The 27,797-nt window shown below is 42.0% G+C and overlaps 2 protein-coding genes and 2 gene segments (V, D, J or C); 3 read left to right on the plus strand and 1 right to left on the minus strand.

Moving 5' to 3' along the window:
• The window catches only part of LOC119869150 (immunoglobulin lambda-1 light chain-like), a 1,083,218-nt gene that overhangs the window by 459,502 nt on the left and 595,919 nt on the right, over window positions 1-27,797 (plus strand). The window lies entirely within an intron of this gene.
• Window positions 1-27,797, plus strand: part of LOC119866215 — a 743,285-nt gene that overhangs the window by 160,553 nt on the left and 554,935 nt on the right.
• LOC119877597 (TATA box-binding protein-associated factor RNA polymerase I subunit D-like) lies at window positions 18,308-19,634 on the plus strand. 4 transcript variants are annotated; one of them, XM_038575766.1, is made up of 2 exons: window positions 18,308-19,264; window positions 19,350-19,634. In XM_038575766.1, the coding sequence occupies exon 1, from the start codon at window positions 18,404-18,406 to the stop codon at window positions 19,220-19,222; it is 819 nt and encodes a 272-aa protein (XP_038431694.1). In that variant the 5' UTR covers window positions 18,308-18,403; the 3' UTR covers window positions 19,223-19,264; window positions 19,350-19,634. The 4 variants fall into 4 exon arrangements, with proteins under 4 accessions (XP_038431694.1, XP_038431695.1, XP_038431696.1 ...); XM_038575767.1 differs by having other exon boundaries at window positions 19,398-19,634; XM_038575768.1 differs by having other exon boundaries at window positions 19,431-19,634.
• Window positions 27,175-27,735, minus strand: LOC119866221. The segment is given in 2 exon segments: window positions 27,175-27,494; window positions 27,593-27,735. Coding segments are annotated over 2 exon segments (438 nt in total).

Here is a 27,797-nt window from a genome sequence, read left to right on the forward strand (position 1 = left end):
CTGCCCCTTTCAAGATCTCCCAGGTGACTTGCGGGTGCCCATGGGGCAGGGAGAGAGAGGAAGCTGATTTGCATAAAGCACTTGTTTATTCTCATAGGTCTGGAGTCATGAAAGGTCCAGGGACACCCTACTCCAGACGAAGAACCTGTGGAGACCACCTCCGGTGAGGGTCCCCACCATGGCCTGGACGGTGCTTCTTCTTGGGCTCCTTGCTTATGGCTCAGGTCAGGGAAATGGACTCTGCATTTGTTGGGGGCAAGGAGAAGCGGGGATTTATGTGGTCCTTGTCTCCCATAACAACACCTTTCTCTCTTCTTGGTTTTAGGTGATTCTCAGATTGTGGTGACCCAGGAGCCATCACTCTAAGTTTCTCCAGGAGGGACAGTCACACTCACATGTGGCCTCAGCTCTGGGTCAGTCCCTACAAGTAACTACCCCAGCTGGTTTCAGCAGACCCCAGGCCGGGCTCCTAGAACAGTTATCTACAACACAAACAGCTGCCCCTCTGGGGTCCCTAATCGCTTCACTGGATCCATCTCTGGCAACAAAGCCGCCCTCACCATCACAAGAGCCCAGCCTGAGGATGAGGCTGACTCCTGCTGTGCTGAATATCAAAGCAGTGGGAGCAGCTACACTTACCCACAGCATCTCAGATAAGGAGGAAGTGACACAAAAAACCCTGGGCCCTTGTCTCTGGTCCTCGTCATTGAGAAGCTTCTGTGGAGCTTACAGCAAGGTGCATGACAGTGATATTAAGCGCAGTGACAGAGACCGATGAGGGGGTGGGCCACCCCTGGGGCCATAGCTCCCAAGCAAGGATACATGTACTAAGGTAGTGAATCCCTCTACTGGTGACATCAGGAGAACATAGTCCCCGGGGATGCTGGCATGAAATGGTGCCTCCCTGTAATATATATATAAATTTATTTTTTATTGGTGTTCAATTTGCCAGCATATAGAATAACACCCAGTGCTCATCCCAACAAGTGCCCACCTCAGTGCCTGTCACGCAGTCACCCCCACCCCCTCCCACCTCACCTTCCACCACCCCTTGTTCGTTTCCCAGAGTTAGGAGTCTTTCATGTTCTGTCTCCCTTTCTGATATTTAATTGGATTGTTTGTTTCTTTGCTGTTGAGTTTAATAAGTTTTTCATAGAACTTGGATACTAGCCCTTTATCTGACATGTCATTTGGAAATATCTTCTCCCATTTTGTAGGATGTCTTTTAGTTTTGTTGACAGTTTCTTTTGCTGCACAGAAGAGTTTTATGCTGATTAAGTGCCAATAGTTCATTTTTGCTTTTGTTTCCCTTGTCTCCTTAGAGGTATCTTGGAAGAAGTTGCTGTGGCCAAGTTCAGAAAGGGTGTTGCCTATGTTCTCCTCTAGGATTTTGATGGAATCTTGTCTCACATTAAGATCTTTCATCCAATTTGAGTTTATCTTTGTGTATGGTGCAAGAGAGTGGTCTAGTTTCATTCTTCTGCATGTGGATGTCCAATTTTCCCAGCACCATTTACTGAAGAGACTGTTCTTGTCCAGTGCATAGTCTTTCCTGCTTTGTCGAAAATTAGTTGAACATAGAGTTGCGTGCCCATTGTTAGGACCTCTATACTGTTCTATTGATCTATGTGTCTGTTTTTGTTCCAGTACCACACTGTCTTGATGACCACAGCTTTGTAGTACAACCTGAAATTTGCATTGTGATGCCCTGGCTCTGGTTTTCTTTTTCAATATTCCCTTGGCTATGCAGTCTTTTCTGATTCCACACAAATCTTAAGATGATTTATTCCAACTGCCTGAAAAAGTCCATGGTATTTTGATAGGGATTGCAGTGAATGTGTAAAATACCCTGTGTAGCATTAAATTTTTCACAAAATTAATTCTTCCAATTCATGAGCATGGTTTATTTTTCCATCTCTTTGTGTCTTCCTCAATTTCTTTCAGAAGTGTTCTGTAGTTTTTAGGGTGTAGATCCTTTACCTCTCTGGTTAGGTTTACTCCTAGGTATCTTATGCGTTGGGTGCAATTGTAAATGCGATTGACTCCTTAATTTCTTTCTTCTGACTCATTGTTAGTGTATAGAAATGCCACTGATTCTTGAAAATTGATTTTGTATCCTGCCACACTGCCAAATCGCTGTATGAGTTTTGCCAATCTTGCGGTGGAGTCATTTGGGTTTGCTATGTACTGTATCATGTCACCTGGGAAGAGGGAGAGTGACTTTTTCTTTGCCAATTTGAGTGCTTTTTATTTCTTTTTGTTGCCTGATTGCTTATGCTAGGACTTCTAGTACTATGATGAATAGCAGTGGTGAGAGTGGACATTCCTGTCGTGTTCCTGATCTTAGGGGAAAGGCTCCCAGTGCTTCCCCATTGAGAATGATATTTTCTGTGGGCATTTCATAGATGGCTTCTAAGATGTTGAGGAAAGTTCCCTGTATTCCTACACTCTGAAGAGTTTTGATCAGGAATGGATGCTGTATTTTGTCAAATGCTTTCTCTGCATCTAATGAGAGGATCATATAATGCTTGTCTTTTCTTTTGTTGATGTGATATATCACGTTGATTGTTTTACAAGTGTTGAATCAACCTTGAATCCCCAGGTTAAATCCCACTCAGTCACGGTGAATAATCTTCTTAATGTACTGTTGGATCCTATTGGCTAGTATCTTGTTGAGAATTTTTGCATCCATGTTCATCAGGGATATTGGTCTATAATTCTCCTTTTTGGTGGGGTCTTTGTCTGGTTTTGGAATTAAGGTGATGCTGGCCTCATAAAACGAATTTGAAAGTATCCTGTCCCTTTTTATCCTTTGAAACAGTTTTAGTTTAAAAAAAGGCTTTATTTATTCTTTAAATGTTTGATAGAATTCCCCAGGGAAACCATCTGGCCCTGGACTATTGTGTCTTGGGAGGTTTTTGATGACTGCTTCAATTTCCTCCCTGGTTATTGGCCTGTTCAGGTTTTATATTTCTTCCTGTTACCGTTTTGGCAATTAGTGGTTTTCTAGAAAGGCATCCATTTCTTCTAGATTGCCTAATTTTTTGACATATAGCTGCTCATAATACATTTTCAAACTCGTTTGTGTTACCCTGGGATTGGTTGTGATCTCTCCTTTTCCATTCGTGCTTTTGTTAATTTGAGTCATTCCTCTTCTTTTAAATAAGGGTGGCTAATGGTTTACCTATCTTATTAATTCTTTCAAAGAACCAACTCCTGGTTTCGTTGATCCATTCTACAGTTCCTCTGGCCTCTATATCATTGAGTTCTGCTTTCTTCTTCTGCTTGGTATGGGTTTTATTTGTTATTCCTCTCCAGTTCCTTTAGGTGAGAGGTTGTGTTGTGTATTTGGGTTTTTTCTACATTTTGAGGGATGCTTGTATTGCTATATATTTCCCTCTTATGACTGCTTTTGCTGTATCCTAAAGATTTTGAATGGTTGTAACTTCATTCCCATTAGTATCTCTTTTGAAGTTCCCTGTATCTTATGCATTTTTGAGGAACAATTTATAATAATATTATGCATTTTTACTAAGGATATTGGTCTCTTTAAGTATTTTTGGACTTTTTTTCTTCTTAATAAAGTGTCCCTGTTATTTATTATTAACCCCAATTTTTCATTATGTATTTTTGTCCACATTTCATTACTTCTTTCCATATTTGCGCATCATATATTTTCATTTAAAAGTTTTCAAGAAAACCTGTACAGGCCAATAACCAGGGAGCAAATTAAAGCAGTCATCAAAAACCTACCAAGACACAAAAGTCCAGGGACAGATGGCTTCCCAGGAGAATTCTATCAAACGTTTAATCAAGAAACCATACCTATTCCACTAAAGCTGTTCAGAAAGATAGGAAGAGATGGAATACTTTGAAACTCATTCTATGAGGCCAGCATCACCTTAATTCCAAAACAAGACAAAGACCCCACCAAAAGGAGAATTATAGACCAATATCCCTGATGAACATGGATGCAAAAATTCTCAACAAGATACTAGACAATAGGATACAACTATACATTGAGAATATTATTCACCATGACCAAGTGGGATTTACCCCCAGGATGCAAGGCTGGTTCAACACTCATAAAGCAATCAAAGTGATTGATCAAATCAAAAAGAGAAAAAACAAGAACACGAATATCCTCTCAATAGAAGCAGAGAAAGCATTTGACAAAATACAGCATCCATTCCTGATCAAAACTCTTCAGAGTGTAGGGACAGAGGGAACCTTCCTCAGCATCTTAAAAGCCATCTAAAAAAGCCCACGGAAAATATAATTCTCAATGGGGAAGCACTGGGAGCCTTTCTTCTAAGATCAGGAACAAGACAGGGATGTCCACTCTCACCACTGCTATTCAACATGCTACTGGAAATCCTAGCCACAGCAATCAGACAACAAAAAGACATTAAAGGCATTCAAATTGGCAAAGAAGAAGTCAAACTCTCCCTCTTCGCCGATGACATGATACTCTCCATAGAAAACCAAAAAGCCTCCATCCCAAGATTGCTAGAATCATACAGCAATTTGGTAGCATAGCAGGATACAAAATCAATGCCCAGAAATCAATGGCATTTCTATACACTAACAATGAGACTGAAGAAAGAGAAATTAAGGAGTCAATCCCATTTACAATTGCACCCAAAAGTATAAGATACCTAGGAATAAACCTAACCAAAGAGGTAAAGGATCTCTACCCTAAAAACAATAGAACACTTCTGAAAGAAATTGGGGAAGACAGAAAGAGATGGAAAAATATTCCATGCTCATGGATTGGCAGAATTAATATTGTGAAAATGTCAATATTACTCAGGGCAATATACACGTTTAATGCAATCCCTATCAAAATACCATGGACTTTCTTCGGAGAGTTAGAACAAATTATTTTAAGATTTGTGTGGAACCAGAAAAGACCCCGAATAGCCAGGGGAATTTTAAAAAAGAAAACCATATCTGGGGCCATCACAATGCCAGATTTCATGTTGTACTACAAAGCTGTGGTCATCAAGACAGTGTGGTACTGGCACAATAACAGACACATAGATCAATGGAACAGAATAGAGAACCTAGAAGTGGACCCTGAACTTTATGGGCAACTAATATTTGATAAAGGGAGAAAGACTATCCATTGGAAGAAAGACAGTCTCTTCAATAAATGGTGCTGGGAAAATTGGATATCCCCATGCAGAAGAATGAAACTAAACCACTCTCTTTCACATACACAAAGGTAAACTCAAAATGGATGAAAGATCTAAATGTGAGACAAGATTCCATCAGAATCCTAGAGGGGAGCACAGGCAACACCCTTTTTGAACTCGGCCACAGTAACTTCCTGCAAGATACATCCATGAAGGCAAAAGAAACAAAAGCAAAAATGAACTATTGGGACTTCATCAAGATAAGAAGCTTTTGCAGAGAAAAGGATACAGTCAACAAAACTAAAAGACAACCTACAGAATGGGAGAAGATATTTGCAAATGACATATCAGATAAAGGGCTAGTTTCCAAGATATATAAAGAACTTATTAAATTCAACACCAAAGAAACAAATAATCCAATCATGAAATGGGCAAAAGACATGAAGAGAAATCTCACAGAGGAAGACATAGACATGGCCAACAGTACATGAGAAAATGCTCCGCTGGGTGTTATTCTGTATGTTGGCAAATTGAACACCAATAAAATATAAATTTATTATTTAAAAAAAGAGAAAATGCTCGGCATCACTTGCCATCAGAGAAATACAAATCAAAACCACAATGAGATACCACCTCACACAAGTGACAATCTGGAAAATTAACAAGACAGGAAACAACAAATGTTGGAGAGGATGTGGAGAAAGGGGAACCCTCCTGCACTGTTGGGAATATGAACTGGTGCAGCCACTCTGGAAAACTGTGTGGTGGTACCTCAAAGAGTTAAAAATAGATCTGACCTACACCCAGCAATTGCACTGCGGGGGATTTACCCCAAAGATACAGATGCAATGAAACGCCGGGACACCTGCACCCCGATGTTTATAGCCACAATGTCCACAGTAGCCAAACTGTGGAAGGAGCCTCAGTGTCCATCAAAAGATGAATGGATAAAGAAGATGTGGTTTATGTATACAATTGAATATTACTCAGCCATTAGAAGCGACAAATACCCACCATTTGCTTCGATGTGGATGGAACTGGAGGGTATTATGCTGAATGAAATAAGTCAATTGGAGAAGGACAAACATTGGATGGTCTCATTCATTTGGGAAATATAAAAAATAGTGAAAGGGAATAAAGGGGAAAGGAGAAAAATGAGTGGGAAATATCAGAAAGGGAGACAGAACATGAGAGACTCCTAACTCTGGGAAACGAGCAAGGGATGGTGGAAAGGGAGATGGGCAGGGAGTGGGGGTGCCTGGGTTATGGGCACTGAGGGGGACAATTGATAGGAGGAGCACTGGATGTTATTCTATATGTTGGCAAATTGAACACCAATAAAAAATAAATTTATCAGTGGAACAGAATAGAGAATCCAGAAGTGGACCCTGAACTTTATGGGCAACTAATATTCGATAAAGGAGGAAAGACTATCCATTGGAAGAAAGACAGTCTCTTCAATAAATGGTGCTGGGAAAATTGGACATCCACATGCAGAAGAATGAAACTAGACCACTCTCTTTCACCATACACAAAGATAAACTCAAAATGGATGAAAGATCTAAATGTGAGACAAGATTCCATCAAAATCCTAGAGAAGAACACAGGCAACACCCTTTTTGAACTCGGCCATAGTAACTTCTTGCAAGATACATCCACGAAGGCAAAAGAAACAAAAGCAAAAATGAACTATTGGGACTTCATCAAGATAAGAAGCTTTTGCACAGCAAAGGATACAGTCAACAAAACTCAAAGACAACCTACAGAATGGGAGAAGATATTTGCAAATGACATATCAGATAAAGGGCTAGTTTCCAAGATCTATAAAGAACTTATGGAGGAGCAAGATGGCGGAAGAGTAGGGTCTCCAAATCACCTGTCTCCACCAAACTACCTAGAAAACCTTCAAATTATCCTGAAAATCTATGAATTCGGCCTGAGATTTAAAGAGAGACCAGCTGGAATGCAACAGTGAGAAGAGTTCGCGCTTCTATCAAGGTAGGAAGACGGGGAAAAAGAAATAAAGAAACAAAGGCCTCCAAGGGGGAGGGGCCCCGCGAGGAGCCGGGCTGAGGCCGGGGCGAGTGTCCCCAGGACAGGAAAGCCCCGACCCGGAGACGCAGGAGCTGCACCAACCTTCCCGGGCGGAAAGGGGCTCGTGGGGAGTGGGAGCAGGAACCAGGAGGGCGAGGATGCCCTCCGGCTCCCTGGGACAGTAACAGCAACTGCGCGCCCAGGAGAGTGCGCCGAGATCCCTAAGGGCTGCAGCGCGCACGGCGGGACCCGGAGCAGCTCGGGGGGCTCGGGCGGCGGCTCCGCGGAGGGGGCTGCGCGGCCCCGGGAGCAGCTCGGAGGGGCTCGGGCAGAGGAAGAGGCTCCGTGCAGAGGGGCCTGCGCGGTTCCAGGAGCAGCTCGGAGGGGCTCAGGCGGCGGCTCCGCGGAGGGGGCTGCGCGGCCCGGGAGCGCGAATCCACCAGCGCAGGCTCCGGAGCACAGGGCGCCGGGATACAGCCCAGGATCCCGCCTCCCCCGGGACAGGCAGAGGCCGGGAGGGCCCAGGACACCAAGGACGCTCCTGCCCCAGCTGAGCAGATCAGCGGCCCCGCCCGGGAGCCTCCAGGCCCTGCAGACGGAGTTCCTGTCGGAGCTGAATCCAGGTTTCCAGAGCTGCCCCGCCACTGGGGCTGTTCCTCCTGCGGCCTCACGGGGTAAACAACCCCCACTGAGCCCTGCACCAGGCGGGGGCACAGCAGCTCCCCCAACTGCTAACACCTGAAAATCAGCACAACAGGCCCCTCCCCCAGAAGACCAGCTAGACTGACAACTTCCAGGAGAAGCCAAGGGACTTAAAGTACACAGAATCAGAAGATACTCCCCGGTGGTTCTTTTTTTGTTGTTATTTGTTTTGTTTTGTTTTTGTTTTTTTTGTTTTGTTTTGTTTTGCTTTTTGATTTGTTTCCTTCCCCCACCCCCCCTTTTTTCTTTCTTTTTCTTTCTCTTTTTCTTCTTTTTTTTTCTTTTTCGTTTTTTTTTCTTTTTCTTCCCTTTTTTCTCTTTCTCTTTTCTTTCCCTCTATCTCTCCTCTCTTTTTCTCTTTTTCCCAATACAACTTGCTTTTCGCCACTCTGCACTGAGCAAAATGACTAGAAGGAAAACCTCACCTCAAAAGAAAGAATCAGAAACAGTCCTCTCTCCCACAGAGTTACAAAATCTGGATTACAATTCAATGTCAGAAAGCCAATTCAGAAGCACTATTATACAGCTACTGGTGGCTCTAGAAAAAAGTATAAAGGACTCAAGAGACTTCATGACTGCAGAATTTAGAGCTAATCAGGCAGTAATTAAAAATCAATTGAATGAGATGCAATCCAAACTAGAAGTCCTAACGACGAGGGTTAACGAGGTGGAAGAACGAGTGAGTGACCTAGAAGACAAGTTGATAGCAAAGAGGGAAACTGAGGAAAAAAGAGACAAACAATTAAAAGACCATGAAGATAGATTAAGGGAAATAAACGACAGCCTGAGGAAGAAAAACCTACGTTTAATTGGGGTTCCCGAGGGCGCCAAAAGGGACAGAGGGCCAGAATATGTATTTGAACAAATTCTAGCTGAAAACTTTCCTAATCTGGGAAGGGAAACAGGCATTCAGATCCAGGAAATAGAGAGATCCCCCCCTAAAATCAATAAAAACCGTTCAACACCTCGACATTTAATTGTGAAGCTTGCAAATTCCAAAGATAAGGAGAAGATCCTTAAAGCAGCAAGAGACAAGAAATCCCTGACTTTTATGGGGAGGAGTATTAGGGTAACAGCAGACCTCTCCACAGAGACCTGGCAGGCCAGAAAGGGCTGGCAGGATATATTCAGGGTCCTAAATGAGAAGAACATGCAACCAAGAATACTTTATCCAGCAAGGCTCTCATTCAAAATGGAAGGAGAGATAAAGAGCTTCCAAGACAGGCAGCAACTAAAAGAATATGTGACCTCCAAACCAGCTCTGCAAGAAATTTTAAGGGGGACTCTTAAAATTCCCATTTAAGAAGAAGTACAGTGGAACAGTCCACAAAAACAAGGACTGAATAGATATCATGATGACACTAAACTCATATCTCTCAATAGTAACTCTGAATGTGAACGGGCTTAATGACCCCATCAAAAGGCGCAGGGTTTCAGACTGGATAAAAAAGCAGGACCCATCTATTTGCTGTCTACAAGAGACTCATTTTAGACAGAAGGACACCTACAGCCTGAAAATAAAAGGTTGGAGAACCATTTACCATTCGAATGGTCCTCAAAAGAAAGCATGGGTAGCCATCCTTATATCAGATAAACTAAAATTTACCCCAAAGACTGTAGTGAGAGATGAAGAGGGACACTATCTCATACTTAAAGGATCTATTCAACAAGAGGACTTAACAATCCTCAATATATATGCTCCGAATGTGGGAGCTGCCAAATATATAAATCAATTATTAACCAAAGTGAAGAAATACTTAGATAATAATACACTTATACTTGGTGACTTCAATCTAGCTCTTTCTATACTCGATAGGTCTTCTAAGCACAACATCTCCAAAGAAACGAGAGCTTTAAATGATACACTGGACCAGATGGATTTCACAGATATCTACAGAACTTTACATCCAAACTCAACTGAATACACATTCTTCTCAAGCGCACATGGAACTTTCTCCAGAATAGACCACATATTGGGACACAAATCGGGTCTGAACCGATACCAAAAGATTGGGATTGTCCCCTGCATATTCTCGGACCATAATGCCTTGAAATTAGAACTAAATCACAACAAGAAGTTTGGAAGGACCTCAAACACGTGGAGGTTAAGGACCATCCTGCTAAAAGATAAAAGGGTCAACCAGGAAATTAAGGAAGAATTAAAAAGATTCATGGAAACTAATGAGAATGAAGATACAACTGTTCAAAATCTTTGGGATGCAGCAAAAGCAGTCCTAAGGGGGAAATACATCGCAATACAAGCATCCATTCAAAAACTGGAAAGAACTCAAATACAAAAGCTAACCTTACACATAAAGGAGCTAGAGAAAAAACAGCAAATAGATTCTACACCCAAGAGAAGAAGGGAGTTAATAAAGATTCGAGCAGAACTCAACGAAATCGAGACCAGAAGAACTGTGGAACAGATCAACAGAACCAGGAGTTGGTTCTTTGAAAGAATTAATAAGATAGATAAACCATTAGCCAGCCTTATTAAAAAGAAGAGAGAGAAGACTCAAATTAATAAAATCATGAATGAGAAAGGAGAGATCACTACCAACACCAAGGAAATACAAACGATTTTAAAAACATATTATGAACAGGTATACGCCAATAAATTAGGCAATCTAGAAGAAATGGACGCATTCCTGGAAAGCCACAAACTACCAAAACTGGAACAGGAAGAAATAGAAAACCTGAACAGGCCAATAACCAGGGATGAAATTGAAGCAGTCATCAAAAACCTCCCAAGAAACAAGAGTCCAGGGCCAGATGGCTTCCCAGGGGAATTTTATCAAATGTTTAAAGAAGAAATCATACCTATCTCCTAAAGCTGTTTGGAAAGATAGAAAGAGATGGAGTACTTCCAAATTCATTCTATGAAGCCAGCATCACCTTAATTCCAAAACCAGACAAAGACCCCACCAAAAAGGAGAATTACAGACCAATATCCCTGATGAACATGGATGCAAAAATTCTCAACAAGATACTGGCCAATAGGATCCAACAGTATATTAAGAAAATTATTCACCATGACCAAGTAGGATTTATCCCTGGGACACAAGGCTGGTTCAACACCCGTAAAACAATCAATGTGATTCATCATATCAGTAAGAGAAAAACCAAGAACCATATGATCCTCTCATTGGATGCAGAGAAAGCATTTGACAAAATACAGCATCCATTCCTGATCAAAACTCTTCAGAGTGTAGGGATAGAGGGAACATTCCTCGACATCTTAAAAGCCATCTATGAAAAGCCCACAGCAAATATCATTCTCAATGGGGAAGCACTAGGAGCCTTTCCCCTAAGATCAGGAACAAGACAGGGATGTCCACTCTCACCACTGCTGTTCAACATAGTACTGGAAGTCCTAGCCTCAGCAATCAGACAACAAAAAGACATTAAAGGCATTCAAATTGGCAAAGAAGAAGTCAAACTCTCCCTCTTCGCCGATGACATGATACTCTACATAGAAAACCCAAAAGTCTCCACCCCAAGATTGCTAGAACTCATACAGCAATTCGGTAGCGTGGCAGGATACAAAATCAATGCCCAGAAATCAGTGGCATTTCTATACACTAACAATGAGACTGAAGAAAGAGAAATTAAGGAGTCAATCCCATTTACAATTGCACCCAAAAGCATAAGATACCTAGGAATAAACCTAACCAAAGATGTAAAGGATCTATACCCTCAAAACTATAGAACACTTCTGAAAGAAATTGAGGAAGACACAAAGAGATGGAAAAATATTCCATGCTCATGGATTGGCAGAATTAATATTGTGAAAATGTCAATGTTACCCAGGGCAATATACACGTTTAATGCAATCCCTATCAAAATACCATGGACTTTCTTCAGAGAGTTAGAACAAATTATATTAAGATTTGTGTGGAATCAGAAAAGACCCCGAATAGCCAGGGGAATTTTAAAAAAGAAAACCATATCTGGGGGCATCACAATGCCAGATTTCAGGTTGTACTACAAAGCTGTGGTCATCAAGACAGTGTGGTACTGGCACAAAAACAGACACATAGATCAGTGGAACAGAATAGAGAACCCAGAAGTGGACCCTGAACTTTATGGTCAACTAATATTCGATAAAGGAGGAAAGACTATCCACTGGAAGAAAGACAGTCTCTTCAATAAATGGTGCTGGGAAAATTGGACATCCACATGCAGAAGAATGAAACTAGACCACTCTCTTGCACCATACACAAAGATAAACTCAAAATGGATGAAAGATCTAAATGTGAGACAAGATTCCATCAAAATCCTAGAGAAGAACACAGGCAACACCCTTTTTGAACTCGGCCATAGTAACTTCTTGCAAGATACATCCATGAAGGCAAAAGAAACAAAAGCAAAAATGAACTATTGGGACTTCATCAAGATAAGAAGCTTTTGCACAGCAAAGGATACAGTCAACAAAACTCAAAGACAACCTACAGAATGGGAGAAGATATTTGCAAATGACATATCAGATAAAGGGCTAGTTTCCAAGATCTATAAAGAACTTCTTAAACTCAACACCAAAGAAACAAACAATCCAATGATGAAATGGGCAAAAGACATGAACAGAAATCTCACAGAGGAAGACATAGACATGGCCAACATGCATATGAGAAAATGCTCTGCATCACTTGCCATCAGGGAAATACAAATCAAAACTACAATGAGATACCACCTCACACCAGTGAGAATGGGGAAAATTAACAAGGCAGGAAGCAACAAATGTTGGAGAGGATGAGGAGAAAAGGGAACCCTCTTACACTGTTGGTGGGAATGTGAACTGGTGCAGCCACTCTGGTAAACTGTGTGGAGGTTCCTCAAAGAGTTAAAAATAGACCTGCCCTACGACCCAGCAATTGCACTGTTGGGGATTTACCCCAAAGATACAAATGCAATGAAACGCCGGGACACCTGCACCCTGATGTTTATAGCAGCAATGGCCACGATAGCCAAACTGTGGAAGGAGCCTCGGTGTCCAACGAAAGATGAATGGATAAAGAAGATGTGGTTTATGTATACAATGGAATATTACTCAGCTATTAGAAATGACAAATACCCACCATTTGCTTCAACGTGGATGGAACTGGAGGGTATTATGCTGAGTGAAGTAAGTCAGTCGGAGAAGGACAAACATTATATGTTCTCATTCATTTGGGGAATATAAATAATAGTGAAAGGGAAAATAAGGGAAGGGGGAAGAAATGTGTGGGAAATATCAGAAAGGGAGACAGAACGTAAAGACTGCTAACTCTGGGAAACGAACTAGTGGTGGTAGAAGGGGAGGAGGGCGGGGGGTGGGAGTGAATGGGTGATGGGCACTGGGTGTTATTCTGTATGTTAGTAAATTGAACACCAATAAAAAAAAAAGAAAAAAAAACAGGAAAAAAAATAAAAAAATAAAAAATAAAAAATAAATAAATTTAAAAAATATGTAATAAAAAATGAAAATAAAAAATAAAAAAAGAAAAGTTTTCAAGAGATTTCTCTTATTCTGTCATTTCAAAACCTGACTGTGAACTATTTTGATATAATACAGGTCATGATTGTGTGGACACCGGTGAGCTCTGGGCCATTGTTTGACAAGGAAGAAGGTCTGATGCCAACCTTCTTCTCACATAAGCATGGCCTGAACCTGCTCCAGTGGGAGTTGGGGAAATGACTCCACCCATTTGAGGCTCTCCTCTGCTGTGACTCTATAACTTCTGGTGAAACTGGATGGTGGCTTTCTGTCAACTGACATGGAAACCTACGTCATTTCTTCCTTCTTCCTGTGACTAGAGCCATCACCAGTCCAGAACGATGTAGGGAACAGTCATGGGGAATGAGACCCCATAACTCATGAGTGACTCCATTCCCAAAAGCAAAAGGAAAGACAGAGAAAGACTTTCTCCCCAGATCTCATCGTGGTGCCCAGGAGGCTTCGCTGTCATATTTCCTTCATGGTTCAATGCCCAATTGCGACCTAAAATGCATGTGAGAATAATGCCTGCTACCCAAGTGTAGCTAAGAGAGCAGATCCTGCCCTCACTTACAGGACATGGTGCCCACTACGCCACCCCCCCACCATGTGGGATTCCAGAACACCCACCTGTTTCTATTCTGCACACATGAGCACCAAGAACTACAAAGTCAAGATGATTAAGGTTCCTGTTCAGGTGACCAAATGTCAGAGAGAGCAACTGAGGATAGGACCCTTGTGATGGGAAGTAGAACTGTGGGGTGTCCTGAGAGGAGTGAGGAGGAGTTCCTTCAAACTGGAAGACTAAGGTGAGTGGCAGATGGCAAGTTGTTCTGTTCACAGGGGCCTCTCTGACATGACAGTAGCCTGAGCTTTGAAAGGATCAATCTTCTCCCTGGTTCTTTGTATCCATCAAGATTCCTCATGCCCTCAGCCATTCACTCCAGCACATTCTGCAGGTTCCTTAGACAGCTCTCCTGTGGAGGGGCAGGGGTCCTGTGCTGTGTAGCCTGCAATGATCCAGGCAGAGGAGGTCCATTCCCTTTGCCTTCAATGGTCCTCCCTCACCCTGCACTTTTTGCTTAACCTTTTCTTCTCTCCTGGGCATCTTCAAACTTTTGAGCTCCTGTCCCTCTGTTATTGACTTGGTTCCCCAAACACTAATCACCTCCATTCTCACAGGACAGGGTAGAAATCTCCTCTTCATCTGGGATTCCATGACGAAAGACTCTCTCACTCCTCAACAGGCTCAGAGAGAGCCTTTCCCTGAACCATGTTTTTCTATGGCAGAATTTCATAATTCTGTCTCCAACTTCTTCTTCTTACACTTGCCTTTGTCTAAGATCAGAAGCAGAGACGGGCAAACATGTGGAGTAGATGTATGGGAATAGGCCACTATCTCCTATGGATAAGATACATCTTTGCAAAGGAACCAGTATTTTGTTGAAGGTCCATGTATCTTCCCAAGAATCCTGATTCAGATCCTTCCTCACTTGGAGAGTTCAGAGTTGGGGCAGACCCACACATCTCAGGGGAGGACAGCTGGTCTTTGACAACCTCCTCCCCTAAGGACTCACTTAGATCATCCCCATCCTCCTCAACATGAATTACCCTTATTATCATAATCTGACCTTTTGGTATTCATATGTCATATCCCACCTATATCTATGTATTTTGGATATTTATATACATTTCAGATACTACCACGTATTTGAAAATTATGTACATTATGAATATCTGGCTCTTACACTAGAGACTCAATACTGAATAATTTCTATAACTTCTTAACTTGTAACAGAAAAAGGCTCAGTAGTGAAACATATGAATCAATAAGAAAAAGTATAATTATCTGGGAAATAATTTATAACCAGAAAATTATAGGTTACGAACTGCATGATTCCAATGTAAATAGAAAAAAAAAGATACCTAATTGGAGTGAAATATACTTTTTTTTCCTCTGCCTTCAAATAATCCAGCTGTCTTTGGTGTGTGTCAAATCTTGAGGGGTATTCCCTAGATATCATTTATCTCAGAGTAGGGGAAATCATGGTCCAGTGAGGAGATGGGGGAGATGCTAGAGCCTAGAGGAGGGAGTGGGAGCTGGGGAACCAGCAGAAAAAGGCTGGTTGTAGGGAGGTCGGCGTCCTCTCCAGGGCCATATTCTGAGGAAGCAGAGAGCTGCAGGCAATTTCTCCTCTCCGTCCTGCCAAAATCACTGGGTCAGGAACAAAGAGGGAAGCTCCTTCCTCATCCTACTTACTACATCAACCAGGGAATTCTTGGTCGTTGTGAAATACATGTTTCACAAATGATTACATGGGTTCTAGAAAACATAAATCAGGTGTATGACAAACTGGAAAAGAAGAAAAGCTTTAGGGTTTTCTATTTTCCCAATAAGAGGTGGAGGCAACAGCCATTTTATTTAGTCATCTACTTTCTCCTGTGCATACCGTCAATCATGTGAGATTGCTTATTTTAAGGTCACGGATGCAGAGCTTCCTTCTCATATGCTTTCCTGTTCTGTTACTTGTCCCTGCTCTTCCAACCCTCAATGGGATCTATCCAGTATCTCCTACAGGAGTTCAAGTGGTAATGCCCTATAACAATCAGGTAGTTTTGTCTGTATCAAAAATGAAGAAGCCCCAAAAAGATACTAATAAACAATTCCATTTAGGATAGCATCAAAAAGAATAAAACACTTAGGAGGGAATATAACGAGTTGGAAAAACATTGTAAACTGAAAACTACAAAAGATTGCCAAGAATTAAACAGATTTAAATAAGTGAGAGGACATGATGGCAATGGAATGGATGTCTTAATATAGTGAACCTACAACCACCACCATCCAATTACATCTCCACACTTGATGCCATCCTGCCATTTGGGCACCGCCCTGGTTTAATCCCTCAATGCCTACTGCTCATCCCCTCTGGTTCCCTGTAAGGCAAGATGTTAGACAATAGCTGTTCATTGGACTCAGATCTCAGACACACAACTCCAGTGAATTCATGGAAGTCTGCACAAAACTTCTAGGTTAGGATCCAATGTAATTAGAGTGCAGGACCATGAGGACTTCAGTGCAGGGGAGGTTAAAGAACCCATCCAAAGTAAGGAGAGGTCCATTTATAGTAATGTTCTCTTGATAGGAATCATCATGCTGAGTAAATAACAGAATGATCCTTAAAAAATGCTAAGTATATCAGAGGGACAAACAAATTAGAATTTCTGGCTAACATTCAAGGGAAAATTTGATCTCAGACAAGTCAGTAGGAGTGGAAGATACATATCCCCTGATGGCATTATTTTCATAGCAAATATAGGCTGAAAAGCCTTAGCAGTGAGGGATGAAGACCTGACAGGCAATATATATAGCCTACAAGAAAACAACAACAACGTTCAAACGAAAGAAGAATTCACGTAGAATTATTAGAAGGTGTGAACCAACTTGGTACCCTGAGAACCTTATGACCCTTACTTGTTTCAAGATGATGATAGACTAGTAATGACCTCAGGCACCTGGAAGAAGCTCAATGTCAGATAATTCTGAAATATCTGGTAATATGAGCACCATGCAATTAATCATGTATTGAAGTATCTGGAGAGCATTAGTTATTTGAAAATAAGTGTCAGGGCCAAAGGTGACAGGGGGCAACTCCTCATTCTCCTTTCCTGGGCAGTGACGTTAAAATGGTCCAGTTGCACAGTCCGAACACCATTCCAGGAGTGTTGGGTGGTGTCAGAGGGGATGGTTGGCTAAGCATGTTAGCACAGCAGGGGGCGCTGTCGCATGGGTCCTGTGAGAACAGACTTCTGGGCCAGATGTCTAAGAAAATACACAAATTTTTGCAAACTGGGCAGGCAGTGTCCTCAGTGAAGTGTGATTGTGCTGCACAGGATTCCCTGGAGCCTCATGATTTCTCAGTTCTGACTCACTTTCTCCAGGCACATTTCATCCTCAATCCTCATGGAGTCATTTTCAGAGCTGATGTTCAGGCATAGAGAGAAAATCCCATACCTGGTCAAATTTTCACGTTAAAAAACTCACTAGTATTGCTACCTGTGTCTAGGGTGAGAGACCCTTGAGGAGGGGAGGATTATCTCCTCCCTCATCAACCAGGAGTTCCTTTCAGTGATGAGGGAAAAGATGCAGAGGGGTTCATTTGTATTCCCTTGCTCCCATTGTTTGCACAGGATGGCCATCACCCCAGTCTTCCTCTTGTCATATGGTTCAAGCTCTTCTTCAGGGGGCTAAACTGGAGCATGCTATGCTGTCATCTGTGGTAACTGATCTTCTCTTAGAGAAAAAAAATTCATATTTGCATATAATTTGTAATCAATATATATACATATTATATATTGAAATTATATTTCATAAAACATGTAAGCATTAAACATATATATTAAATATATATTATTTTTAAGACTTATTCAAGCAAGAGAGAGATAATGTGTGGGGAAGGGCAGAGGGAGAGGAGAGAGAAATTTTAGCAGATTCCATTGTAGAGGTGACGAGTAGATGTGGGGAATTGAGACCGAACCTCCTGAGTTCTGTCCTCAATCCACTGGGCCTGAACAAAATGGCTTATTGTTTGGAAGCTGGTTTGCAACATGTATGGATTCAGGCTGTGTGTTCTCTAGGCCTCCAGATGAGATAGTCATAAGGACTTTTACTACCATCCCTGGTGTCACCACAGAGCAGAGTTATTTCCTCTTCACCAAGTCATTAGAAGCACTGGCATATTTGGCCAACTTCATAGGCAAAGATTATAACAGCAGAAACAGACACTTGGGGTTTCAGGAACACGGGAGCCTATGGGGAGTAGCTGGTGCTATGACTAGTATGGTAACACATCTAGTAAGACCTGGCTGATGGGAAAATATGAGGTTAAATGTCTGTAAGAGAAGATGTGTCCCATTTCCCCTGAATAATAACAAAAATAAAACCTAACAGAGAGCTTTCCTTCCGCGTGGTTGTTGAGAACTCTGAAGCAAACAAGTGGTGAATACAATTTGGAGAGGACTTGGGAGAATAAGTAACGAATTTTCTCAACCTATAATGGCATCTAATTCAGCTGTAGAAATTGACAATGAAAGTGATAATTCTTCTGGTAGCAGCTTATTTAAGACCCAGTGTGTCCCTTACTCACCAAAACAGGGGCAAAGAAACCCTATTAGAAAGTTTGTTCGTTCATCTGGAGGTGTTGAAGCAAGGGATTCATCTAGTGACTCCTCTTTTGAACCAAGACCACTGACTTTAAAAGCTATTTTTGAAAGATTCAAAAAAAAGAAACGTAAAAAGAGGAAATATAAGCCAAAAGAAAGACCAAGGGGAAGACCAGAAGGAAGAAAAACCACTAGACGCTCCCAAATAAATAAGAAACAAGTTAAAGACAAAGGATCTGGGTTCCCATTTTTAGAATCTGAGAATGTAAAAAAGCCATTACCATGGAGAAAGATTTTAAGCTTTGAGCAAGCGGTGGCAAGAGGATTTTTCAACTACCTTGAAAAATTGAAGTATGAATACTATCTCAAGGAATCCTTGAAACAAATGAATGTTGGTGAAGATTTAGAAAGGGAAGATTTTGACAGTCGTAGATACAAATACTTGGATGATGATGGATCTCTCTCTCCTATTGAAGAGTCAGAAACAGTGGAAGAGGCTGCAACAACTCTTGAACATGATGATGGATGTGATATCAAATTGGTGGACAATAATGAATTCATAGTAAGTTCTGAAATACCAAAGAAAATGAATCTGTATTTAGGACAAGAGGAATATACTGAAGAAGCTGCTTCGTCTAAAAAGAGAGCATCAAAATCCAAAAACATGGGACAGAGGATAGAATGGTCTGAAAAGGAAGAGATAGGAATATGAATATTAAGGCTTTTCACTTGAAAACAGTGTCTGGACTTAAAGGTATTGGCGTATCCCAACAATCTGTACAGTTCTAGGGTGTGATAGTTTAGGGGTGAATACGATTTGAACTCATTCATGTTTAGAGGATGTTTGAGAACCAGGAAGATCATTTATCTATTTAGACCCTAAATGGGGCTCTAAAGAAATTGGACCTCAAAGATTACAGTGGGGAGTTTTTGAAGTATGTCCATATTCAAGTGGAGATCCGAGAAGACCTCTGGACAGTGACAGCTGTGGATTGAACAAAAGTTTGTTTTAAAAGTGCTATTTTGAAGATAATCACTCTGGCTTTGGTGGAACTATGGTGATTGGCGGCAGAAGGAATCACATGTCAAATATCTTAAATAAAAATTTTATTAACTTTGTCAAATATCTTAAATAAAAATTTATTAATTTTAAATAAAAAATAAAAAAAAAACCTAACAGAGAAAATAAATAAACCAGAAACATAATGTATTTCAGATAAATTGCCAAACTTCTGGAGAGTTGAGCAGTCATAAATACACAAATACAAATATATATAATAAGGAAAGAAAGAGGAGGGGGAGAGCAAGATGGCGGAAGAGTAGGGTCTCCAAATCACCTGTCTCCACCAAATTACCTAGAAAACCTTCAAATTATCCTGAAAATCTATGAATTCGGCCTGAGATTTAAAGAGAGACCAGCTGGAATGCAACAGTGAGAAGAGTTCGGGCTTCTATCAAAGTAGGAAGACGGGGAAAAAGAAATAAAGAAACAAAGGCCTCCAAGGGAGAGGGGCCCCGCGAGGAGCCAGGCTGAGACCGGGGCGAGTGTCCCCAGGACAGGAGAGCCCCGTCCCGGAGGAGCAGGAGCTGCACCGACCTTCCCGGGCGGAAAGGGGCCCGCAGGGAGTTGGAGCAGGACCCAGGAGGGCGAGGATGCCCTCGGGCTCCCTGGGGCAGTAACAGAGCAACTGCGCGCCCAGGAGAGTGCGCCGAGCTCCCTAAGGGCTGCAGCGCGCAGGGTGGGACCCGGAGCAGCTTGGAGGGGCTCGGGCGGCGGCTCCGCAGAGGGGGCTGCGTGGCCCCGGGAGCAGCTCGGAGGGGCTTGGGCAGAGGAAGAGGCTCCGTGCAGAGGGGGCTGCGCGGTTCCAGTAGCAGCTCGGAGGGGCTCAGGCGGCAGCTCCGCGGAGGGGGTTGCGTGGCCCGGGAGCGCGAATCCACCAGCGCAGGCTCCGGAGCACAGGGCGCCGGGATACAGCCCAGGATCCGGCCTCCCCCGGGACAGGCAGAGGCCGGGAGAGCCCAGGACAGCAAGGAAGCTCCTGCTCCGAGCTGAGCAGATCAGCGGCCCCGCCCCAGAGCCTCCAGCCCTACAGACGGAGTTCCTGCCAGAGCTGAATCCAGGTTTCCAGAGCTGGCCCCGCCACTATGGCTGTCCTCCTGCGGCCTCACGGGGTAAACAACCCCCACTGAGCCCTGCACCAGGCAGGGGCACAGCAGCTCCCCCAACTGCTAACACCTGAAAATCAGCACAACAGGCCCCTCCCCCAGAACACCAGTTAGACGGACAACTTCCAGGAGAAGCCAAGGGACTTAAAGTACACAGAATCAGAAGATACTCTCCCGTGGTTCATTTTTTTTTTTTTTGCTTTTTGATTTGTTTCCTTCCCCCACCCCCTTTTTTTCTCCTTTCTTTTTCTTTCTCTTTTTCTTCTTTTTTTTTCTTTTTTTTCTTCCCTTTTTTTCTCTTTCTCTTTTCTTTCCTTCTTTCTCTCCTCTCTTTTTCTCTTTTTCCCAATACAACTTGCTTTTGGCCACTCTACACTGAGCAAAATGACTAGAAGGAAAACCTCACCTCAAAAGAAAGAATCAGAAACAGTCCTCTCTCCCACAGAGTTACAAAATCTGGATTACAATTCAATGTCAGAAAGCCAATTCAGAAGCACTATTATACAGCTACTGGTGGCTCTAGAAAAAAGTATAAAGGACACAAGAGACTTCATGACTGCAGAATTTAGAGCTAATCAGGCAGAAATTAAAAATCAATTGAATGAGATGCAATCCAAACTAGAAGTCCTAACGATGAGGGTTAACGAGGTGGAAGAACGAGTGAGTGACATAGAAGACAAGTTGATAGCAAAGAGGGAAACTGAGGAAAAAAGAGACAAACAATTAAAAGACCATGAAGATAGATTAAGGGAAATAAACGACAGCCTGAGAAAGAAAAACCTACGTTTAATTGGGGTTCCCGAGGGCGCCAAAAGGGACAGAGGGCCAGAATATGTATTTGAACAAATTCTAGCTGAAAACTTTCCCAATCTGGGAAGGGAAACAGGCATTCAGATCCAGGAAATAGATCCCCCCCTAAAATCAATAAAAACCGTTCAACACCTCGACATTTAATTGTGAAGCTTGCAAATTCCAAAGATAAGGAGAAGATCCTTAAAGCAGCAAGAGACAAGAAATCCCTGACTTTTATGGGGAGGAGTATTAGGGTAACAGCAGACCTCTCCACAGAGACCTGGCAGGCCACAAAGGGCTGGCAGGATATATTCAGGGTCCTAAATGAGAAGAACATGCAACCAAGCATACTTTATCCAGCAAAGCTCTCATTCAAAATGAAAGGAGAGATAAAGAGCTTCCAAGACAGGCAGCAACTAAAAGAATATGTGACCTCCAAACCAGCTCTGCAAGAAATTTTAAATGGGACTCTTAAAATTCCCCTTTAAGAAGAAGTTCAGTGGAACATTCCACAAAAAACAAGGACTGAATAGTTATCATGATGACACTAAACTCATATCTCTCAATAGTAACTCTGAATGTGAACGGGCTTAATGACCCCATCAAAAGGCGCAGGGTTTCAGACTGGATAAAAAAGCACGACCCATCCATTTGCTGTCTACAAGAGACTCATTTTAGTCAGAAGGACACCTACAGCCTGAAAATAAAAGGTTGGAGAACCATTTACCATTCGAATGGTCCTCAAAAGAAAGCAGCGGTAGCCATCCTTATATCAGGTAAACTAAAATTTACCCCAAAGACTGTAGTGAGAGATGAAGAGGGACACTATATCATACTTAAAGGATCTATTCAACAAGAGGACTTAACAATCCTCAATATATATGCCCCGAATGTGGGAGCTGCCAAATATATAAACCAATTAATAACCAAAGTGAAGAAATACTTAGATAATAATACACTTATACTTGGTGACTTCAATCTAGCTCTTTCTATACTCGATAGGTCTTCTAAGCACAACATCACCAAAGAAACGAGAGCTTTAAATGATACACTGGACCAGATGGATTTCACAGATATCTACAGAACTTTACATCCAAACTCAACTGAATACACATTCTTCTCAAGCGCACATGGAACTTTCTCCAGAATAGACCACATATTGGGTCACAAATCGGGTCTGAACCGATACCAAAAGATTGGGATCATCCCCTGCATATTCTCAGACCATAATGCCTTGAAATTAGAACTAAATCACAACAAGAAGTTTGGAAGGACCTCAAACACGTGGAGGTTAAGGACCATCCTGCTAAAAGATGAAAGGGTCAACCAGGAAATTAAGGAAGAATTAAAAAGATTCATGGAAACTAATGAGAATGAAGATACAACCATCCAAAATCTTTGGGATGCAGCAAAAGCAGTCCTAAGGGGGAAATACATCGCAATACAAGCATCCATTCAAAAACTGGAAAGAACTCAAATACAAAAGCTAACCTTACACATAAAGGAGCTAGAGAAAAACAGCAAATAGATCCTACACCCAAGAGAAGAAGGGAGTTAATAAAGATTCGAGCAGAACTCAACGAAATCGAGACCAGAAGAACTGTGGAACAGATCAACAGAACCAGGAGTTGGTTCTTTGAAAGAATTAATAAGATAGATAAACCATTAGCCAGCCTTATTAAAAAGAAGAGAGAGAAGACTCAAATTAATAAAATCATGAATGAGAAAGGAGAGATCACTACCAACACCAAGGAAATACAAACGATTTTAAAAACATATTATGAACAGGTATACGCCAATAAATTAGGCAATCTAGAAGAAATGGACGCATTCCTGGAAAGCCACAAACTACCAAAACTGGAACAGGAAGAAATAGAAAACCTTAACAGGCCAATAACCAGGGAGTAAATTGAAGCAGTCATCAAAAACCTCCCAAGACACAATAGTCCAGGGCCAGATGGCTTCCCAGGGGAATTTTATCAAACGTTTAAAGAAGAAACCATACCTATACTCCTAAAGCTGTTTGGAAAGATAGAAAGAGATGGAGTACTTCTAAATTCGTTCTTTGAGGCCAGCATCACCTTAATTCCAAAACAAGACAAAGACCCCACCAAAAAGGAGAATTACAGACCAATATCCCTGATGAACATGGATGCAAAAATTCTCAACAAGATACTGGCCAATAGGATCTAACAGTACATTAAGAAAATTAGGGATCCCTGGGTGGCGCTGCGGTTTAGCGCCTGCCTTTGGCCCAGGGCGTGATCCTGCAGACCCAGGATCGGATCCCACGTCGGGCTCCCAGTGCATGGAGCCTGCTTCTCTCTCTGCCTGTATCTCTGCCTCTCTCTATCTCTCTGTGTGACTATCATAAATAAATAAAAAAAATTTAAAAAAAGAAAATTATTCACCATGATCAAGTAGGATTTATCCCTGGGACACAAGGCTGGTTCAACACCCGTGAAACAATCAGTGTGATTCATCATATCAGCAAGAGAAAAACCAAGAACCATATGATCCTCTCATTAGATGCAGAGAAAGCATTTGACAAAATGCAGCATCCATTTGTGATCAAAACTCTTCAGAGTGTAGGGATAGAGGGAACATTCCTCGACATCTTAAAAGCCATCTATGAAAAGCCCACAGCAAATATCATTCTCAATGGGGAAGCACTGGGAGCCTTTCCCCTAAGATCAGGAACAAGACAGGGATGTCCACTCTCACCACTGCTGTTCAACATAGTACTGGAAGTCCTAGCCTCAGCAATCAGACAACAAAAAGACATTAAAGGCATTCAAATTGGCAAAGAAGAAGTCAAACTCTCCCTCTTTGCCGATGACATGATACTCTACATAGAAAACCCAAAAGTCTCCACCCTAAGATTGTTAGAACTCATGCAGCAATTCGGTAGCGTGGCAGGATACAAAATCAATGCCCAGAAATCAGTGGCATTTCTATACACTAACAATGAGACTGAAGAAAGAGAAATTAAGGAGTCAATCCCATTTACAATTGCACCCAAAAGCATAAGATACGTAGGAATAAACCTAACCAAAGAGGTAAATGATATCTACCCTAAAAACTATAGAACACTTCTGAAAGAAGTTGAGGAAGACACAAAGAGATGGAAAAATATTCCATGCTCATGGATTGGTAGAATTAATATTGTGAAAATGTCAATGTTACCCAGGGCTATATACACGTTTAATGCAATCCCTATCAAAATACCATGGACTTTCTTCAGAGAGTTGAAACAAATTATTTTAAGATTTGTGTGGAATCAGAAAAGACCCCGAACAGCCAGGGGAATTTTAAAAAAGAAAACCATATCTGGGGGCATCACAATGCCAGATGTCAGGTTGTACTACAAAGCTGTGGTCATCAAGACAGAGTGGTACTGGCACAAAAACAGACACATAGATCAGTGGAACAGAATAGAGAATCCAGAAGTGGACCCTGAACTTTATGGTCAACTAATATTCGATAAAGGGGGAAATACTATCCATTGGAAGAAAGACAGTCTCTTCAATAAATGGTGCTGGGAAAATTGGACATCCACATGCAGAAGAATGAAACTAGACCACTCTCTTGCACCATACACAAAGATAAACTCAAAATGGATGAAAGATCTAAATGTGAGACAAGATTCCATCAAAATCCTAGAGAAGAACACAGGCAACACCCTTTTTGAACTCGGCCACAGTAACTTCTTGCAAGATACATCCACGAAGGCAAAAGAAACAAAAGCAAAAATGAACTATTGGGACTTCATCAAGATAAGAAGCTTTTGCACAGCAAAGGATACAGTCAACAAAACTCAAAGACAACCTACAGAATGGGAGAAGATATTTGCAAATGACATATCAGATAAAGGGTTAGTTTCCAAGATCTATAAAGAACTTCTTAAACTCAACACCAAAGAAACAAACAATCCAATCATGAAATGGGCAAAAGACATGAACAGAAATCTCACAGAGGAAGACATAGACATGGCCAACATGCATATGAGGAAGTGATGCATATGCATCACTTGCCATCAGGGCAATACAAATCAAAACCACAATGAGATACCACCTCACACCAGTGAGAATGGGGAAAATTAACAAGGCAGGAAACAACAAATGTTGGAGAGGATGAGGAGAAAAGGGAACCCTCTTACACTGTTGGTGGGAATGTGAACTGGTGCAGCCACTCTGGAAAACTGTGTGGAGGTTCCTCAAACAGTTAAAAATATACCTGCCCTACGACCCAGCAATTGCGCTGTTGGGGATTTACCCCAAAGACACAAATGCAATGAAACGCCGGGACACCTGCACCCCGATGTTTATAGCAGCAACGGCCACGATAGCCAAACTGTGGAAGGAGCCTCGGTGTCCAACGAAAGATGAATGGATAAAGAAGATGTGGTTTATGTATACAATGGAATATTACTCAGCTATTAGAGATGACAAATACCCAGCATTTGCTTCAACGTGGATGGAACTGGAGGGTATTATGCTGAGTGAAGTAAGTCAGTCGGAGAAGGACAAACATTATATGTTCTCATTCATTTGAGGAATATAAATAATAGTGAAAGGGAATATAAGGGAAGGGAGAAGAAATGTGTGGGAAATATCAGAAAGGGAGACAGAACGTAAAGACTGCTAACTCTGGGAAACTAACTAGGGGTGGTAGAAGGGGAGGAGGGCAGGGGGTGGGAGTGAATGGGTGACGGGCACTGAGGGTTATTCTGTATGTTAGTAAATTGAACACCAATAAAAAATAAATTTAAAAAAAATAAAAAAATAATAAAAGTAGAAGAAATAGAAACCATCCAAGTATAATGTCAAGTGTTGCACAACATTATTTTGAAGGAGCCATCAAACAGGTAATAAGTACACTATCCTATGTCTCTTGATATTTCCCTGAGAGCCCTGGGCAATGAGGCGCCATGATGTCAAATCGTACAGTGTCCAGGCCGAATTACATATTTATATCTACTGGTCACGTGTGGTCCTTCACTTCTTCATGCCACAGCATGCACTGCTCCAAAGCAAGCTGTTGTGACCACAAATGGATTGCAATTTTGAATCTGTTTCTCAGTGTTCTTGGATCATTAGGGGGATGTGGGAATGATTAAAGTAGAAGATTTTACTGTCTTTGCATTTAAGGGATATTTTCAGAACTAATTTCATATTAATACAATCATAGATGCTTCTTAAACACTATCTTCCATACAAATCTCTGGAATGCTTGTTAAATATTCATCTATGAACACCGACGCTGGTTTCAGATTTGGAATAACAACATGGAGGATTACAGTTTATCAAACTCCACATGATGTAAATATTAATTTGGTCCTCATCATCAAATTAGTGAACAAAATGAGATCTACCAAGGCTCTATGTTTAATAGACCATATTGAAATAGTAGATTCGGTCTCAGTATTCGTTTATCTATAATGGAAGGGAAGCCCCACTCCTCAACATTTTAGACAGAGAGGGAGCAAGGAAGCACAGTCTTGGAAGGTCACATTGGAGAGATAGAGACACCCTGGGAGAGATAAATGGGGTTCATTGTCATGAACCATGGAACAGGAGAATGGGGCCAGGGAGTTTCACTTCCTATGGTGGTGTTGACTCTTTCCCCATCTCACTTTCTCTCCTTCCTTTAAAGCTGAGCATTTCTGAGGCCATGAAGGGGTTTTGGCTACACTTCCCCATAGATTTAAATCACTGTGTAAATGTTACTACCCATATACAATAAACAGTAATAGTCAGTCTCGTCCTCAGGCTGGGCTCCTGTGATGGTGAGGGAGGCTTTGTTCCCAGAGATGGATCCAGAGAAGCAATTAGGGATCCCAGAGGGGCGGTTGTTTGTGTTGTAGATAAGCATGCGAGGAGCCTTCCCTTGGGTCTGCTGGTACCAGCTAGGGTGGTTACTTGTAGAGACTGACCCAGAGCTGAGGCCACATGTGAGTGTGACTGTCCCTCCTGGAGACACTGAGAGTGATGGCTCCTGGGTTACCACAGTCTGAGAATCTGCTCCTAAAATCAAAAGAGAGAAAGGTGTTGTTATGGGAGACAAGGGTCACATGAATCCCTGTTTTATGAGCTCCCCACAGACGCAAAGGCTTTTCCCTGACCTGATCCATAGGCAAGGAGCCCGAGAAGAAGCACCGTCCAAGCCATGGTGGGGACCCTCACAGATTGTAGCCTCCTTAGGGTCCTGGGATGGAATGGGGTGTCCCTGGACCTTTTCATGTCTCCTGTCCTATGAGGTTAAGAAAGCACTTCATGCAAATCAGCTTCCTCTCTCTCCCTCTCTCTCTCTCCCCAGGAGTCACCAGC

Source organism: Canis lupus, chromosome 26 (assembly GCF_011100685.1).
Source record: "Canis lupus familiaris isolate Mischka breed German Shepherd chromosome 26, alternate assembly UU_Cfam_GSD_1.0, whole genome shotgun sequence".
NCBI lineage: Eukaryota > Metazoa > Chordata > Mammalia > Carnivora > Canidae > Canis > Canis lupus.

Excerpts from the sequence above, each read along its gene's own strand:
- LOC119877597 (XM_038575766.1), top strand. The coding sequence starts at position 18,404 with ATGGCATCTAATTCAGCTGTAGAAATTGACAATGAAAGTGATAATTCT.